General features: G+C 39.6%; 1 protein-coding gene across 4 annotated transcripts in view; it reads left to right on the top strand.

The window, feature by feature from the left end:
* Positions 1-19788, top strand: part of LOC103364430 (unconventional myosin-IXa-like) — a 174060-nt gene that overhangs the window by 137919 nt on the left and 16353 nt on the right. For 2 of the 4 annotated variants that reach the window (XM_008291551.1, XM_008291558.1), the window contains exons 13-27: positions 731-926; positions 3833-3952; positions 7479-7554; positions 7751-7894; positions 9102-9141; positions 9275-9397; positions 9577-9657; positions 9761-9871; positions 10134-10256; positions 10357-10506; positions 12850-13151; positions 13564-14748; positions 16052-16136; positions 16891-17094; positions 19539-19636. In XM_008291551.1, coding sequence (XP_008289773.1) covers positions 731-926; positions 3833-3952; positions 7479-7554; positions 7751-7894; positions 9102-9141; positions 9275-9397; positions 9577-9657; positions 9761-9871; positions 10134-10256; positions 10357-10506; positions 12850-13151; positions 13564-14748; positions 16052-16136; positions 16891-17094; positions 19539-19636 — 3038 coding nt within the window. The remainder of the gene's footprint in view (positions 1-730; positions 927-3832; positions 3953-7478; positions 7555-7750; positions 7895-9101; positions 9142-9274; positions 9398-9576; positions 9658-9760; positions 9872-10133; positions 10257-10356; positions 10507-12849; positions 13152-13563; positions 14749-16051; positions 16137-16890; positions 17095-19538; positions 19637-19788) is intronic. The other 2 variants (XM_008291566.1, XM_008291575.1) reach the window with 2 other exon arrangements.

Below are 19788 nucleotides of genomic sequence, written 5' to 3'. Positions count from 1 at the left end.
GAACACACAGCTGACTTGTATCATATGGAGGGAGAATATGTTGAAGGTTTATAGTTCATGGCTCTGTTATCATAGCACAGCTTCAGTTGGAATATTTCATTCCTTAGAGACAGATGGGGCATGTGTTTCTGCACTCATATGGATCTGAGGGAAGATTTCTTCTTCTTCTTCTTCTTCACCTCATATTTAATGTGCAGCAAGAGTGGAAAAACAACTATAAATTTATTGCATATTTACAGCTTGTATGACTGTTTTTGCTTTAATTGTGATCCTTTGTCTGAAGATTAAAGCAATAGTTTGACATTTTGGGGAACAATAATTACTTGCTTTCTTACAAGAGTCAGATGAACATCAGTCTCATGCAAAAGGTGAAAAAACTCATTTTCTAAAATGTCATACTATCCCTTTATCTCTTTACCACTGGGCCTGTAATTTTGGAGTAACAGCAGTTAAACATTTGGCCATAAATAGCTGTAAACTGTGCTGCCAGCTGGCTTTGCTCTGCTTAACTAACAATAAAAATCACAGCACAGACAATAACTTACAGTATGCCCTAGTTTATAATAACTAATACATCTTACAAACAGTCCTTTGTGTGTTTGCGCCCATACATTTGCTCTCCAAGATAAAGATATCACCTGCCAGACTGACAGTCTAAGAGGAATTGTGATGATGCAAACTGAGTCTCAAAAACCAACCAAAGTTTGACCTTTTTCTTTCCTTCACTCAGGACTTTAGAGAGAAGAACACTGACCACATGCGTCCCGACATTGTGGCCTTGTTGAAGAGCAGCAAGAACGCCTTCATCTGTGGCCTGATGGGAATCGACCCCGTGGCGACCTTCCGCTGGGCGGTGCTGCGTGCTTACTTCAGAGCCCATGTGGCTTTTAGGGAGGCCGGCCGCAGGCACACCCACAAAAAAACTGGTGAGGAACATGTATTGCCGTTTATCAATAACATTCATTGCAGACTGAACTAGACAAGAGTCTTTTTGCACTTCTAGCATCTGAGAAACTGATTGTTGGTAATGTCACTGCAGAAATAGGAAAACCTAGTGGCTAACAATTAGCTTTGATCATATATCTGCTGGTCAGAAATGTAGCAGTGGGCAGTGTTTCCTTTAGGCTTTTTTTTTTAAGCAGCGGGGGCAGGTTCTCTGGGTAGCTGTGGCAACATAAACAAATGACACTTGACAGCAGATTTTACTTTTACAACCTATTTATTGAATGGCCAGTTGAAAATAGCTTTTTAAAGGCTGAAAATAAAAATAAAAACTAAACTAAATCAATAAAACAACAAAATAAAATAAATTAAAATAAAAACAGTAAATAATAATTTCTTGATGGGGCTGTAGAATCAGTGGCAAAGTTTACAACCAGACTCAGAACAATTGGGTTTTTATAGAAGCGCTCAAAAGCTCTGTTGTATGGAAATTGTCCGAGAGGTGACCGCTGATGCTCAGCAGCATACATGCTGTAAGCTGATCCCCCTGCAGCCTGTTTCTCAAGACAGTATTCAGACAGTTCATCTTTGGAATACAGTTGAAAATGTTTAATTGCAAAAATTGTTAAATAGACAAAAATTATATATAATAAATATAGCAATTAATAAACAGGGTAATTTTTGTAAGATTTTATAACAGGACAAAAGTCTCTTACTATGGAGCCCCTAAAGGGACACGGAGGGGAAAAAACTACATGGAGGGGGAAAAAAACCTTTGCGAGATCTCGCAAAGTATTGCTACGGAACCGTCAGAGCCAGCGGCAGATTTCAGAAAGTCTTGCCGACATCAGGCTGCTCTCAGCGGCTACTGTGAGCACTAACCGCTGTCACAGCTGTCAAACCGGGACGCTCACATCTCCGAAATCGTCGGAGCAAAATTTTAAGCAGGCTTTATCTTGATAAAATGACCACATATTTGACGTTTATACCACTACTTTTTTGCCTAAACTAATCTTAAAACTACAGTTTGTGTCACAAGAACAATAGCATTTACAAAAAAACTTGTGTTACTGTTGAAAGTTTTCTCCTCGGCTTTTGCCGCTGGTTGGTGCGAAATGCATTCTGGGATACTTGGCTGTCTGAAGTCCACACATGTCCGGTCTGATGCAGACTCGATAATGTGGGCGGTGCGAGAACACATCCGGGCATTTCATACTCGTACTCGTACACATTCGTACTTGGTCAGATGCATACTTAGAATTGGGACAGAACTTGGTCTCCGACTGATGACGTTTCACATGTCTGCAAGAACACAAGTACGGACAAGTACGCATATTGAGACACGGCCAGCAGCTCCATCATGGCGTGTAGATATTAGCTTAATGCTATCAGTTAGTTTACTCACATTAGCGACACTGAGTTGGCCCCAGGCCCAATTAACTTAAACGACCGATATGTTACGTAACGTTAGTTGGCCATCAACATTTTGTCAATGTCTGTTTAACTTGTAAAATCTGTTCTGAGTTCTCTTAAGCTCATAAGTCTACCTTTTCTCTGATAAGCCGCTGCCCTATTCTCCAAGACGACTCTACTCTGACTCTCTGACCTCGAGCCTGGTGGTGGACATGATGTCACTCTAAAGGCTGCGCTCTTGCAACTAATTAACATCGTATTAACCCCCCAAAGAGTAGATACTGAGCAGGATAGTTACCTGTAGTTTACCTTAGTACTCGCCAGTAATTAACGTTGTATTGTGGTGTACACAAGTTCTGTAGGTCTCACACACAAGGGACACTATTATTTTGAAGGGAACGGGGGCAAGGTTTTCCGGGTCGTGGGAAAGCGGATGTTGTACAAAAAGCTTAGAACTGTGAGTGAGTCTTCCTGTAAGTGGAGTCAAATAAAGGAACAGAAACTCAAGCTCAACTCTCTTCTCTCTTTTTATCGACTTCCACAGTATTAACCCCCCAAAGAGTTGAGACTGAGCAAGATAGTTATCTGTAGCTTACCTTATTACTCGCAAGTAATTAACGTCATTTTAACCCCCAAAGAGTAGATACTGAGCATGATAGTTATCTGTAGTTTACCTTAGTACTCGCAAATACCGACCCAATGCAGGACTGTGCTTTGAAGGTGGAGACATGCGATGGGTTTGGGAGTGGCGGCCTGCCACTCCTAAATGAATGTAGAGGAAACACTGGTAGGGGATATTCAGGATGGAAACTTTAGGACTGATTTGAAAACAATACAACCTCAATTTAGTGAGTGTTTAATCTATTTTCTTCTCTCCTGTTCTCTGTGCTCATGTGTACTGCATTTTAATACAATTGATTTCCCAATAAGGCTGTTCTCATTGACACATTTTTTATTGCTGTTGTCAGAAAACAAAATGAGTATGAAACAGTTACTAAAACACAGCCCATAAAGGTTCCATGTTAACCAGCACTCACTTTGGAGCCGTGTCCGAGCTTCTGCTCTGCAACTGCAACGTCATCTGACAAACTGATCACAGACACAAGTTAAAAACAACAGCTGTTGTTTAAATTCAGCAAATTTTCCAAGTAAAATGGTAAGAGAGAAAGTTAGAGATAGAAAGTGTTTCTTGCATCTCAGTCAGCTGCTGTTTGGTCAACTTTGATATGTGTCAACTCCATGCTGTCAGTCACAGTCACAGAGAGAGTCTTCTTCCTAAAAAGGGTGTGACCAGCTGCAATTAAAGCAACAGACACTGAAATAAATGGTTAAACATCTTGGCAGTAATTTAGAGATAAAAACATTGAAAGACACATGTTAGACTTTCAATACTTTTTTTCTTTCATGAGCCAAAATGGGGATACTTTATCAGAAACCATCTTCATCTTTTGTCACTCTGTCTGTCTTTGTGTTTTAGGGAACGATGCAGCAGTTTCCTGTGCGGTGGTTAAAACTGTTGACAACTTCAGTTTCCTTCACCACCCGGTTCACCAGAGGAGCCTCGAGATCCTTCAACGATGCAAAGATGAGAAATACAGTGAGTAGCTCCCAAAGTCTTCAAAAAGCCTCTTTGCCATGTTGCTTACATCTCTGCTAATAGAAAGTGAAAAAAAAAAAAAAATTGGACAGAAAACCAAAAGTGCTTGTGCAAAGCCACAGTTCACTTACAGACCCTCATAGTAATTAAAACACAAATAGTGAAACCCCGGATTTTTTTTATGCTGCAAACTGATTTCCACTGTGCAATATGTTTTCATTTGGTTTAATGTATAATTAATCAAAAACTTAGAGATTCCCAGGAAAACTAATATTCACATATAACACACATGAAAGGGATGAAGGCTGCTCTGGAAATAACTGTGTTATTTCATGTATTATTCAAAGTGCTTCATTCTGTATAGCAGCTTTTAGAAGAAAACAGTGTTACTGAAATACATTTGAAATATAATTCATTTTAATCCTAAACAAGATATTTATAAGTTATTTGTTTTTATAACCTCTTTCCTTCACTTTCATTGGTTTTGTTGAGTTTTTCTCTTAATGTCTCTGTAATTCAGGTTTTCCAAAATATTTGATGTTTTAATTGAGACTCTGACAGTATGTTTGTAAGGTCAAGACATATGTAAGCATAAAATGTCAATAATATTGACTCTACATATTAAAAGAACTGCATTTATATAGCCTACATTATTTTTTTATCACTGCTGATAGAAATGTGTGCTTTCTATTAAGAAAATGAGAGGTTTTTCTTTGAAAATAGATACGTTTCATTGAGTTTAATTTCTGTGTGTTTTATTCTGGAATCATAAATTGAACTGAAACACACTGAAAATCTTCATATCTGAGCAGCTCCCTGTTAATGAGCATTATAAAGGAATGTATTCCTGCTGATTTGAGGTGAAAGTGCTCCCATTTCCAGTTTCTTATATTCTAATCAGAAGCTCGACACTGAACTCGATCCAATCAAACAAATCAATCCCAGGCTGTACTGAAGAAAGCTGATAATAATGGCTCATTCGTGGTGTTAACGCAGCTGCTGATAAGATATTAGAAATCAGGTATGTGGGTCATCCTGAGCTCTGGACAGATTGAGTCACCTCGGTGCAGCGCTCATAACCAGGAATATTCTCATGCAAGAGTGATCAGACAAATGAATCTGGTCTTTGTGGAGCAGCATGGTTTAATGACACCCACTGACTTTCTGGCTGTCCTTTATGACTCGTTTTACCGTTGATAACCACATACGTGTGGGGGAGTGTGTCTTCATGTGCCTAAACATCCGAGTGTGTGTATGCACATCACATGTCCTCATCTTGTAAAGCAGCACTTTGCTGTAATTCCACTTGGATTTAACAGCAGTCAGCACTGAAATTGATTTCCAGGAAAAATTCCAAATGAATTCCCACAGTGTTTCTTCTGTTAAAGGGAAAATCCACTGATTTTACACGTCGGCATCTATGCAGCCTACATCGTAGTTTGTATGAGCCAGCCAGTGAAAACAGTTGTGCAATGTTTTGTTGAGCTTAGAGGACCTTTGACAAAAAAACAAACCCTTTACTAGCTAATGAAAAAACATTATGAACCCTCTGAATCCCCAGCAGTTTTGGTTTTTATTTACTCCTGTCACATTTTTTCTCATGTAGGCTCATTTTTTTACTGCAATACAAAGTCCTGCATCTGTATGTGAACAGCACAACTGTGGTTATAAGTAGGGATGGAGCATTTATGGGCCAGTATTTGAGTATCAGGGTCTGGAGAATAATAATTAATAATGCCTTAAGATATCAACCTTAGTGGGCAACAAAAGTGATAGAAAAGTGAAAGATTGATAAATAGACAAAAACAGTCGAAGCAACTGCAGCAGATAAACTGATCAATCATAGTTGATGTCATATAAGGAGGAGAGCGACCTGATTTAATCACTCATATTTCTATTTTACATATTCAGCTATAGTCACCCTTATGCACTGCATGCTGTTGAAACAATTCATTCAATGTATATCCATTCCAAATATCCTTTATCTGCCTTTCTTGATTACATATAATCAGCATCAGTATCGGCCCTGAAAATCCCATTTTGATCTATCCCTAGTTATAAGTAGAGAGAACTCAAAACTGTCTTCTGTGCACTGACACAGTTAAAATGTCTCACAGCATAAAAAAAAGAAAGATGAAAGTTGAACTTCTGTGATTATTTATTTTATTCAGTGTGTGCAACATTTTTCCAAGTGCCAACTTGTTGTTACCAACTAAAAAAATGTTTGTTTTATAAACTATGCATATTTTACTATTTGTATTTTTAATTTGTGTCCATACTTGTCTAGTGTCAGTCATGGCTTCTCAGCTGCACCAAGGAGCACAGATTTTTATTTTTTTTTTATTTTTTATTTTTTTACAGAAACTGGTGCGTAAACAATTTATCTTTAGCAAATTTTTAAATGAGACGTGTAGAATAGAGTGAATTTAATCACAGCTTTAAGCTTAGGTTTGGTTAATTTTTTAAAATGCAACTGCACGTCACATATAGCTACTTCACACGCTGTCGGAAAGTTGAAAATTTGACAATTCTTATTGGTTTACGATTTCTACAGTATATTACATTTTAGAGGTGTGAGTCAGAGTCAGGATGGAAAACTGTAATATCACTGCTTCCGTTACAACTGTTTTTTGTTGTTGTTTTTTAAAAAATTATCACTCTCTAATGAGTCTCCCAACTTTATGGAATACACATACACAAACAGTTCTCTTTCATTTTCCTGGTTATAAAGGAATAGTTTTATTTTTCACTCTTATGCCAAAAGAACTCATCGATAACATCACAGTTTCCAGGCAACCAGCAGAGTTTTTAAGCAAGTTACCGTTCTCTCCCAAGAAGTAGTTTAGCACGTTAAATATAAACATCTTTCCCGTTTCCAGTCTTTGTGCTTCGCTAAGCTATCAAAGCACTGGCTGTAGCTTCTTTTTGACCAGGCTGACATAACAGTGTTCATAATCTCCTCTTTAATTCCTTTAATTCCATCACATTACTTGACAGTTTCAGGACTCGCCTTTACTCTAACGTGTCTTTGAAAGACAGCTAGATACAAAGTCAGCTGCAGTTTTGTGAGATAATTCTGAGCTTAAACAGGAGTAAACCACAAACGAAAGCTGCCTGTTCTCAAGACATAACGTCTCCATACGCATTCATGCTCTACCACAAAAAGCACTGAGGTGAAAAGGAAAAGAAATCTCTCTGACTCACTCTCACATGCGCCCACAAACTAGAAGGCTCACTTGGGAAACGTAAGGCTACAGGAGCAAGATAAAGTTTTAGCAGTGGATAATTGTAAGTAAGCAGGATATTGAGCCTGACAGGGGTGAAGGTGAAGAAGAAAGGGTGGTTCTGGGATTTCAAGAGAAGCAGAAGTAAAAGTAAGAAAACTGTGGATTGCCTGAGCTGTCGGATCTTCACTCTGCGGTTACGAATAGGGAGTGGCTGAGATGCAGTCTGTAGATAAATCAAATATCCTTTTAATTTTATATATCTTTCCTTTCTTTTCCTCTCCTCCCCTCTTTCCCTCCAGGTATTACTAGGAAGAATCCCCGCACACCTTTGTCAGATCTTCAAGGCACCAATGCTTTGAATGAGAGGGCCAGCTGGTGAGTATGAGCGTTGTAGTGTTTTTCAGAATGTATGGTGAGTTGATATTGATATTGAAAGTGACAGATTCCTCCACAAAACATTATTATAATTATCAAATCAAATGACTGTGTATTTAGAAAGTAAAGGTTGTTAGTTCTGCCATAGGCTCAGGGATCAAAGCTGTGTCTTTCCTCTCCCTCCTTCTCCTTGTAGGGATGGCTACGGGGTTGGATGTAATGGTCGCAGCTCCAGGTCAGGTCGACTCTCCTCATCGGGAAGCCCGGCCCTGGAAGAAGACGGGATCTTCCTCAACACGACCAACAGCAAGCTTCTGGAGAGAGCTCAGGGTATCCTACTGTGAGTAACAATACTGGTTAATGTTTTGGCCAATACTGATTAGTTTCTCACTAACTAACTACTGCTGGTCTAGTAATAATTTGTGATATGAGCCAATTCAATTCCATTTTTGAGGGGTTTATACCAACTTACTGTAGATTCTGTTCTTTTTAGTTTTAGAAAACTTTTACTGACCTCGACAATTCATAGCTAAAGGAAAAGATGCTGTCCAGTGGCATTAATGGGTCTAGTAGGCAATATTTTCAGAAAAGTATGTGTATGAGAACTAACAGGAAGAAAATCACAAGTAATCATCAGTTTAGATTTTTTAAGAATTTTGGCATTTTAATAGTTCACAATCAGTCTTTCAACTTCAGGAATGTCAGTGTACAGTGTATTGTTGGCATAGTGCTCTGTTAACCCTCTGAACACCAAAGCCTGCTGGCAGGTTTGAAAGGCATGTCGTCTTTATAAAATGGCCAAAACTGCAGCATTTATTTGAGCCAAAAACTGTAAAAACAGGAATATTTTCCACTTTGTACGTGTTGTTCTGTCACTCCAAATCATTATTTGGGTGACCGAGGCTCAGGTGATAGAGCAGATTGTCCACTGATTGTAAGGTTGAGGCTTCAATCCTCTGTCCCTGAAGACACTGAACTCAAAGGTGCTGCCATCGTTGGTGCGTGCATGAGTGTGTGTGTGAATGGATGAGTCAGTTTTACCAGATTCTGTAAAAATCAAAAAAATCTGTGCTCCTAGACACAACTGAGAAGCAACACCAACTTGGCTGCAACCAACAGTCATGTGAAAAAATTTTAGGGACGATCAGTAGGCTGTGTCTACACAGCAGAGAGGGGACGTGTATGAAAACAAGCTAAACTGACTAAGAGGAAAGTTCAACATACTGGAAAAATAAAATAAATGCAGCATGGCTCAGTAACTGCAAGAGTAAGTTGTAAGCAAGTTGTTGCCGTTAAATTCAGCATGATAAATATCTTTCTAAAGCTGCTGTGTAGAGTCGTGTAAAAACACCCAGTTTACAGTGATTTTTAAAATGTAAGTCGTATAATATTTATAGACTGTAGAGTCACCATGTCTTTCCAGTATTAGTAACACCTGTTTCCATAGAGGTGCAGGACTTTATATTGCAGTGAAAAAAGAGCAACCAGAGTAAATCATTAAGTCTGTACTTCATATCTGTTAATGAAAACATGTCTCTCACCTTTAGGAGAAACAAAAACTGCAAAAGTAAACTATCCCTTCCCAAGGTAAGATGCTGACCTGACACAACACAAAACAACATTGTTAGAACCCGTATTTTTAGAATCAACGTCAAAAATCTTTCATCTGTTAAACACAATGAAAGACATGTTCACATTTAATCTGCTTTTGTGTGTGCAGCACTTACTGGATGTTAAGTCTCTCCGCTACTTGAGCGGTGTGACGCTCCATGATCGCATCACCAAGTCTCTACTACACCTGCACAAGAAGAAGAAACCACCCAGCATCAGCGCTCAGTTCCAGGTCAGTGCTGCTGTCACCCTCTGCTGGAAAATTTGGTGAAATGCAACAACAGCAATGACACAGCAGACTGAGTATATGTTGGCATTGAGGAGTATTTGTCAAAAAAAACAAGTAAAACTCAAATATTTCTAATGCACAACTTACACCTTGACATCCTTTGTTTGTATTTGGGCATGCAGGCATCACTGAATAAGCTGATGGAGACTCTTGACCAGTCAGAGCCGTACTTTGTCAAGTGTATTCGCTCCAATGCTGAGAAGGTAATTACATCTGCAGAGGAGTTGTCACTAAAATGCAGCTTCTCTGAATGCTTTCTTTCTGTTTCACGTAATCTTTAACTCTTTTTCTTTCTGTCTTGCTCAGTTGCCGCTGCGTTTCAATGACAGTCTGGTGCTCAGACAGCTGAGGTACACAGGCATGCTGGAAACTGTCCGGATAAGACAATCAGGTTACAGCATCAAGTACACCTTCCAGGTAACCTGCTTTTCTCCTGGTATTGCACAACAGATCTGCAGTCAATGCCATGTTAGTGTTGCAATGTTATTTATTGGTAGCGTTGTGTAATAATAAAATGATTATATTAGTTCTTCCTCTTGGTGGTTAGATTTCCAATTTTTATCTGGTTAGAATAAAATAATTATACACTACTTTTTGCATGTGAAGAATAGGGTTTTTTAATACAATAAAATGTGCAGTAATGTCACGCTGTATCTGTGTCGCTTACATCTTATTTCAGGACTTTGTTCGTCATTTTCACGTGCTGCTGCCTCGGGGAACGAGCCCAACAAAGTCAGGTATCAGGGAGTTTTTCAGGCGGATCCACCTACTCCCTGCTGGGTATCAAGTGGGCAACACAATGGTACAGTTAACCAGTTTGCTTGTTCTTCTCTGATCTTTTAAAGTACCGCATCTGTTGGACTGCGCTATGACGCTCATCTAAATCTTCCTGTGTGATGTAGGTGTTTCTACGGGAGGCAGAGCGTCAGCGTCTTCAGACCCTCCTCCACCAAGAAGTCCTGCGGCGAATCGTCACACTGCAGCGCCGCTTCAGGGCCGTTCTGGAGAGAAAGCACTTTGTCGACATGAGACGAGCTGCCTGTGCTATCCAGGTGAGACATTGTGATGGGAGAGTAACAAATGGTCATAGTCCGGTTCCACAAGTATCTTCCTGTGGTCTCATTACTGCTGTAAGGGCATCATTAATCCTGAATTTCTTCCGGCCAACATTTCAGCAAGAGTTTTCATAGTCCATTAAAGGTTGTTAGTCATGAACTGTTTAAGCATTAGGTGATTAATAGTTGTATATTTACTGCAGGTCTTAGAACAGCATTCTCTATATATTGTCTATTAGAAATGATATACACTTATGACTCCACAGCAGTTTTCACTTTTTACTCTGGCTGTTGTTGCTGTCTCTATATAATGTAAATAAGGATGTCCCAATCAAGTTATTTGCCCCTGATCTATTTAATTTTTACTATCTGTGTATACCAAGTTCCAGTGCAGTTCAGTTCTTCTAGATAACACGTCAAATGTTGAAGTACCTGATTGTGCTGCCAGCAAGATCCTCCTATAGCGACCAGAGGAGGCAGGCAGTTCCACGCTGGCAAGCAGATAGTATTGTGGGGGTTTAACTAGTAAAGGGTCACCATGACAAAGTCTTTGTAATGCTTAATGATGTCAAGCTGTGTTCAACAAGGATAGTGCTTCTACATTCTAGTGGCAACTGTAACAAATGCCTGCATTGTGTTCCTGTGGATTTAAATAGCAATATTAGCCCAGGATAAATATCTATGTGTGCTTTGTTTGTGTTACAAATGAGTTGATTATTGATTAATAATATTGCATTTATTAAGGAAATTATATAATACATGACATTTGTGTGAATGTGAATGTAAATAAAGGTAAACAAAGGACACAGCTTTTTAGCCTCTTCAAAATGGCAGAGTAACTGAATGTGTTAACAAAAGGATAAATAACTTCATAAACAATTAGATTTAAGATGTGTTGTCATACTAGCAGCATATACAGTGAAGCATTTCAAGAGTTGCTTCATGCAAAGTTAAAGTAATCTTCAATTCAGGTGTTTTTAATGAGTAATTATAAGAAGAAGAAAAAAAACATGCTACAGAGTAAATACTGTTGTCACTTTGTTTCGAAAAAGACTGAGGGAAAGAAAGAAAGAAAGAAAGAAAGAAAGAAAGAAAGAAAGAAAGCAAATGGTGAAAAGACTGACAGAGGAACAAAACGCTGAATTCAGGCCACTGTTGGTATGTTTTTTCTGGAAGGGTCCTTGGAGGGGAGCTGTCCAAATCCATGTCAGGCTGAAAGAAAACAATCCCAGTCATTTCAGAGACAAACACCGAGCCAGAGCCAATAAAGCACAGATAGCATTTAGGAGACAATTAATAGTAATGGCTTCAGTATGTAAACTGTCAAATATCTAAAAATAAAAAAAATAAATAAATAAATACATAAATAAAAGTTGACGTTTACTGTTGACTTTCCATCTCTTTAAATTTTAACATGTCTTTATATGTTATATAAATATTTTTTTTCTCTTTATTCTTTTACATATAACATATAATATATATATAACATATATAGAAGAATCAACAGAGTGTGTTCAGTGGGAGGCTGCGTCAGTTTCGCTGTAGAACGGAGAGATACAGAACTTCATTCCTGCCAACAGCCATCACCTTGAAGAACAAATCTGACTGACTGACAATTGACTGACTGAATGATTATTATTATTGTTGTATAAAATATATGTTATATTGATTTTTTTTTTTTTTTTTTTAAAGTGAGCTTTTACAATATTGAATTTCCCTTCTGGGATAAATATAGTGTTTTTCATTTCATTCATTTCATTTCATTTCATTTCATATGAACAATGTGAATCAGTATCTAATGTAAGTAAATATCTACATTTGTCAGAAAAAACAGTTAAATCAGTTTTTATTAGTCACTTGTTGATTACATTTCTGCCTGGCCGTGTCAAGAATGCAGTTTAAGTTTTCAATTGGACTAATTCCAGGGTTTAATCAAACTAATGCGAGGTATTCTCAGCCTGTGTGAATTTGTCAAGCATTCCAGTGATGTCAGTTATACTATATCACATTTCCCTAACATACCATCGTATGCCATGAATAACAGAAGCATCAAATAACGCAAAAGTATGTTGCTTGGTGTGAAGTCAACCCAGCTGAAGGAGGATGTTTTTTAGAAAGTTGGAAAACAAGAATAAAGCTGCAGTAGGCAGAAATACACAGGCTTTAAACACTATTAAAGCTCAAAGTCAGCAATCACTTGTGGCTTCACCTGGGATTTCCTCCTGAGTGAAACTCCTTTGTTATTCCCAGTTTGACACCATATTCTATTCTCATGTGGTTAAAAGCTCACCTGTACTTGCCTGAAGTCTCCTGCCACCTTCTCCCTCCCCTTTTCTGCAGCGCTGGTGGAGATTCTGCCTCGTCAAGCAGTCTGCTATTGACTATAGTGTTGAGGAGGAGGCGGCGGTGTGTCTGCAGGCAGCTTGGAGGAGCTACAGGGAGCGCAGGAAGTTCCAGCACTGGCGCGATTCTGCTATCATCATACAGAGAAGCTGGAGAAACTGCCGCCATCATAGGTTTCTGGCAGCTTCAACGATTCAGACAGCCTGGAGAGGATTCAAGGAGAGGAGCCGCTACTGTAGAACATACAGGACTGTGACGCAGTTACAGGCGATGGGCAGAGGATACCTGACTCGGCTCAGGTGAATGAAAGAGTTAATGTGGAGTCTGTAGGTGCAGTGGTTAGTTTGAGTAAGATAATGAGTCACTGTTTCTTTATATTATACATTTGAAATTATTTATTTGTGAATTTAATTTAAAAAGATTTAGGTAGAGATTTAGGTATAATAATGAGTGAACGTCACGTCAAACTAAGTTGTTTAATACACGTGTAGCAAACAATAGTGAACATAACATTTCAGTCACATACCTTATTCGGGCAATAAATATTGTAGGTTTTCGTTAAAGTCTGTGGAAACCCAAAACAGCTTCATACTGTGTGTTTCCAAATCATGTTGAGGTTTTTGTTCAACAGGCTTCTGTTTTCTGTGTGTTTGACATCTCGACCTGGATGTTATTGACACCTTTTTACTTCCTCACTGTTACTGTCCTCAGGTTCAAGGACCTAAAAGAGCAGCAAGAGGAAATCAGTAGACAACCAAGTCCACCAGTGGAGATGGATGCAAGCAATGTGGAGGACCTCACCTCATTGGGAGATCAAAGTTATGTCCAGGATTTCCCTGAAGAACTTTCCAAAGACTGTAAACAGGCTTCATTTGATGTGGCAGAGACAGAAAAAGAGGACGACTCAGAGCGAAGCAGGAGCACCGATGATACTAGCCACAAGAACAGATCAAAACGAGAGAGCAGGCGAATGAGAGAGCTGGAGCAGGCACAGTTTAGCTTGGAGCTCCTCAAAGTTCGAACCATCACTGTTGGGGGTTCACTACCAGAAGACCTGGTCCCAAACACCAGCGCCTGTCAGCTGGAAGAACATCACGGACATTCCCCGGCTAGTCATGGAAGTTTTGAACTGCTTAATGTGGAAGACATGGAGACTGAAGGTTCCCAGTTGATTGTGCCTCAAGAGCAACCTCAAACCATAGACGGGCAAATTCACGAGACGTTGAGAGATTCAAACCATAATGAAAAGCCTGTGATTGAGTCGCCAACCAAGATGGAGGGGCCGAGGGCGACATTTTATATTGCTTCTGACCAAAGTCCCATTCATGAACCAAAATTTGAAAGCCCGAGCAAATCACACAAAGAGAGAAGAGAGTCCACCTCTCGAAGGCCTGTTGTAGTGTTGATCAGTATGCAGAAAGAGAGTCCTGTGGATGAGGGAAAGCTGCTGGCAGCCCAAACCCTAGACAGAGCTCCTGAAACAGTAGTAGTCAGTTCCCAAATGACCCCAATTGCAGGCTTGGAGCTAGGATCAGACAGGGAACAGCCTCATGGGATTTCTACCCAGGCCAAGAGAGATGTATTTGGGGTGGACAAGTCTTTAAAGTTCCCCTCTTCAACCACTCCTGAAGAGAGTCCAGATGCATCAGGGCTTTGTTCCTCAGAGGTTGACATCCAGATTGTCCTTGAGCCGAAGTCCGGTGTTCCCGCTGTTCTCCCTAGCCAACAGGAGAGGAAGACGATCCGGCCTGCGCAGGAGGCTCCAAGCCCAGTCCTGGACACTAAACCACCAAAAGCCCAGAAAAAGAGCTCTGCCCAGACTGTGATTGTGAACATGGTGGAGAAACCCTCCAACACTGTGTTCTCCCCACCCAGACGCAAGCTGCCATTCTCCAAGTAAGTAAACTCCAACCCTGAAGGTTATAACCTCAGTTTAAAGATATCTGCGATCATGTCTATTCTATTCTATTCTATTCTATTCTATTCTATTCTATTCTATGTTGAATATTCTAAATCTGCTTTTATACTGTCTCAAAAGACATTGTGACTCTTTTACAAAATCCTTCTACACCTGCCATACCACTTCTTCAGAGCCCCAGCCACACATGTTGAATATTAAGTCTAGGGTCTTTTTACCCAGTTAAAATCTGATGCAATAAAGGCGTGTTGCTTGTACAAGTATGTTAGTTTGGAGGGCACCTGAGATCTTTATTAAGCCCTTAGTTGTTGGTTTAAATATATATCTTTTCCTGAAAATCTAGAAAAAGATATTATACAGTGTCCACAAAGTGGAAAAGCGTACTGTGGTCCACATTTCAAATTGTTTTTAGAGATCATGGACATTGTGTCCCGGACTAAAGAAGAAAAAGACCTAGATTGTTATCAGCGCAAAGTTCAGAAAAGAGCAACATATGCTGCCATCCAAGCAATGTTTTTTTCAGGGACGTCCCTGCTTAATTCAGCAAGACCATGTCAAGCCATGTTCTGCACGTGTTACAACAGTGTGGCTTCATAGTAAAAGAGAGCGTGTACTAGACTGGCCTGCCTGCAGACCTGTCTACCATTGAAAATGTGTGGCGTGTTATGAAGCGCAAAATATAACAACAAGAGACCCCGGACTGTTAAGCAGCTGAAGTCGTACATCAAGCACGAATAAGAAAGAATTCCACCTACAAAGTTTCAACCATTAGTGTCCTTATTGAGTGTTGTGAAAAGGAAAGGTGATGTAACACAGTGGTAAACGTGCCCCTGTCCCAGCTCTTTGGAACGTGTTGGTAGCATCAACTTTAAAATAAGTGAACATTTTCAGAAAAGCAATAAAGTTTATCAGTTTGAACATTAAACATCTTGTCTTTGTCACACAACGTCCTAACGTTACTGGAATTGCGGTTTGTAGTAAGAATAATGATACAGAAATCCCCACCCCGCAAGTTGACAGAATTGGTTCCTTATTTTTGTTGCATATGAAACCCTGGTTGTCTGAATCCATCAGTACACTGCAGCTTAGAAATGCTCAGCCACATTGTTGACTGCTTGTTTCACTCATGATGTGCTTTCTAGCATATGAAAAACACTATATGGACATGTCAGCAAGGCAAGTGAAGTGGTCATTCAACTGATGTAACAGTTAATTTCAGAAGTAGATGTGAGTCTTTTGGTGAGAACCTTCAAACTTCTAAAATGTGGCTGTGTATTGCAGGTCAGATAAGGACTTGGTGAACCAGGAAAGATCTCTTGCCATGTTCAGAGATGACTCCAAAACTGCTGGATCCAGAAACAGAGAGGTAGGACACATAGACATATGTGAATGTAATCACATGCTCTCTCATTGCAACTTAGTATTACTTTTGCAATCATTTCCTTCTTAAAAGATGTATCAGGCTTCAGCTGAGGTTTAACGAAATAACCTTTCACAGATTTTTACCTTTAGTTTTGAGTACTTTAAGGCTCTTTTCAGACATGGGATACGCAACAATGCTGCTTCATTAATCTGTTAAAGTAACAGTGTTCTGTATTTTGGATCGAGATCATTTTTAAGTTCATGTTCCTCATGGCTTTAATAACCACTACAGTGAAAGAGAGAGCCACCGTACGTGCGCATTGTCATCCAAGACGAGACAGTACATGAAGTTATGTATAATGCATAAAAATGCACTAATAAACAAAAACCTGAATCTAAACTAATAGCAGTTTCTCAAACTGTCCAAATAACCCACAGCCTAGTTTATTTGTGATTTCCCAAACGCTGAAAATTCTGTACATGTGTGATAATAATGTGATTACTACAAACAGTAAAAGTGAAATATTAATTGTGCTTTGTATTGTAATTGTATTGTTGTAAGTGATTAACCAGGCTGTTCATTTAGACATGAAGCTGACACGTTTACATGCTGTCAGATTAACGGAAAGAAGTGCATGTCTGAAAGGGACTTTAGTTAGTTCCAAGTTCTCATACAGATAGTTTATACACATACACACACACACAAATACACACATACACGCACACAGAGCTGATCTGTTCCTATGGTTGCCTGGAAGCAGGTGGGCCGCCCCGGCCCCAAAAAGAAAGCTCGAATGTCCCGGACCCGCTCCGACTTCCTCACCCGCTGTAACTCTGAAGGGGCGACTCAGTCTGATGACGATGATGAATACTACATCCCTGCCCACTCCCGCACGCTGCCCCCCTCCCTGTCTCCCCCACGTGCCCACCCTGAGGCTGACTGTCACAGTGACTCCGAGATGGTAAATACCGGATCTCCAGAGGTCTCCTGACCTCCAAACAAGTTTCCTGTCCACTTCGGTCCCCCCTTCCACCCGTTTCTCAGGTGGACCTGGCCACACGGCAGGGGGAGGAGCTTTTTAACCCTGCTAACCACACTTTTGTCATACTGTTTCACTACTGTTGGACCAAACAGATGTTTTTCTGCTAATATGCCAGCTCTTATTTTACAGTACTCATGACGGTGAAAAGATCTAAAATGAGTCTGTAGTGAATGGCCTTGCACGTCGCTTTAGTGGCTGCTGGTTTGAAAATAAGCCCCAGCTAAGCTGCTACTTCTATATATCACTCAGTTCCTCATCTCACAAACTTCTTCTTTAAAAGGATACATCAACATTTGTGAGTTTAATCACCTAGTTTCCTTCAGTTATCACGTGCCACATTGTGAAAAGGATTGCAATTTTTTACCCAACATTTAATCTGTTAATTCATTTATCTTTTTTTTTTTTAAAAGAGAGAAGTTAAGAAAAATTATTTTACAAAAGCACCACAAGTTAACATTATCAATTTGCTCATTTTGTCCCAGATCCCAAATTAATGTGAATTACAATTACATAAAACAGAGAAGAGCAACAAATCCTCACATGTTGGAAGCTGAATCAAGTAAATATTTGACATTTTTGCCTAATAAAAGACCCAAATGATTAATCAATGGCCTGGGTTTTTGTGAGGTGAAGCTTAATTCATTTTTGCCATTGCAAAACAGCAAATTAAACTGCAAGTGAAGAAGAAAACTTCTCACAGTGGCAGATGCCCAGAAGGAAAAATAAGGGTTAAAACTCAAAATGCCAGTGCATTAAGCATTCTATCCTGTGACTACTTCTTCTTTCACAACCCTGAATGGAGACCTTTACAGAACGCTCTTTTGTTTGACTGACAGCTTGTAGTCAAACACATTGTCCTTTCATATTTTGACCTCCAACAACTGCCTTGTCTTGAAAACAAAACATCACGCCTCATGTGTCGCACTGCACACCAACTGCTGCTCCTGCATGCTGGAATCGATACAACCTCAAGCAGAGAAACCTCTCTGTTACTAACGTCAACATTTTCTAACAGGATCCTATGAATTCTATTTCTCTGTCACACACTCTCAGTATCAGCAGTATTCACATTGATATTATTGGTTTCTTTAATTTCTTTAGATTAAATAGATGTTTGTGTATTTTTTCACTTGTCAGGAGCTTGAGTTGGACTTTACTTAAAGGTCCCATATTGTGCTCCTTTTCAGCAGATTAATGAAAGTTTCTCATGTACCCAAAATGTGTATTTGAAACTTCAGTTCAAAATACTACAAAGATGGTTCATTTTACCATGACTGTTCTGGTTTTAGGCTTTTTCTATGCAGGCTGTTTCAGTGTATGTAGCTTTAAATGTAGCTGAGATGTTGCTGTCTTCAGGAAGAAGACTCTGTGTCTGTGACTGACAGTGCGGCAGCTGATAAAGATGTGTGAGACCAGGACTTCCTGTCACTTTTGATTTCTCTCAGCAATCAGTTTGGTTTCAAACTGATCTAAAAGTTTCCACCATCTCAGAATGCCCTTCAGTTGTACAGTTTTTAAAAACCTCTGACATGTGAGCAGACTATCAAAGCTAGTGGTAACGTTGACTATATTAGCCAAAACTAAGCTAAAACTAGGGATTTTTCTATTGCTGTAGTAACATTGCCATCAGTTCCTCAGATGCTGGACATGCATGGAGACTCCTGTGTTCACTCTTGCAGCCAACAGCAGAACGTTTACTTTGCTTTGCTTGTGGCTGAGTTAGCAAAAGAAGCTCTAGCAAGTAAATAAACCTAGTGGACTGGGAATCAGCTGGCTCATCTCACAAGCAACTGGCAATGAGGGGCAGGATTATGCAAAGTTTGAGATAAACGACTATTGGTTCTTTAGCTGAAACGTATTTGCTCAGTAAAATCCTTGCTTGCTTGTAAAGCTTGGATGCTATCTAGTTGAGGGCGAGGAGATATAATAGAGTTAAATGTTTTCATGTCATCACAGCTTGTAGTATACACCTTACACACTTCACAACCATGAAACACAATAAAAACATACTGTCACCATATGGGACCTTTGATATGTAGTTACGTCCACGATTTATTGTAACAGTGTCATGTTATGTCATATTAAGTCTATACTCTATAGGATGTCGTAGAAAACAGACAGACAGCATCACTCAATAACATACTTTGCTCTTCATCAGGCTTGTCCTCCAGTAGTACACATAGAGGAACCAACCTCTGTTAAACAGGAAACTGAGTTCCTGGAGACTCTCACTGAACTCCTCCCATCAAAATCCACAGCATCCTGGACAAATCTGAACTCTGCCAGAGCCTCACCAGTTGACTAAAGTCAGTTTTAATATATTTTGAGCTCTTTTTTACCGTGCACCATTGTCTACTTTCTAGTCATCTCACAAAGACCAAAAGAAGATCCATAAGACCATGTCGTCAGGAGACCTGGGAAAGGTTGAGGTCCTGAGGAAAACCTCCAGTCAAGATGGAAGGTAGATCCCTAGAGCTGGTCTCTATACATCTACAGAAAAAAAGTCTGCTGAGTGGCGATATCATCAGCTTTTACTGTACCATAAGAAAAGATCATTGACTTGTTTAGTGTTAGACTAATAGAATCATTCACTATACCCTTGTAAGAATTTTG

Source organism: Stegastes partitus, unplaced genomic scaffold (assembly GCF_000690725.1).
Source record: "Stegastes partitus isolate 25-593 unplaced genomic scaffold, Stegastes_partitus-1.0.2 Scaffold17, whole genome shotgun sequence".
Classification (NCBI taxonomy): Eukaryota; Metazoa; Chordata; class Actinopteri; family Pomacentridae; genus Stegastes; species Stegastes partitus.
Note: the sequence above shows the minus strand (reverse complement) of the source record. Positions and strands in the feature narration are given on the sequence as shown.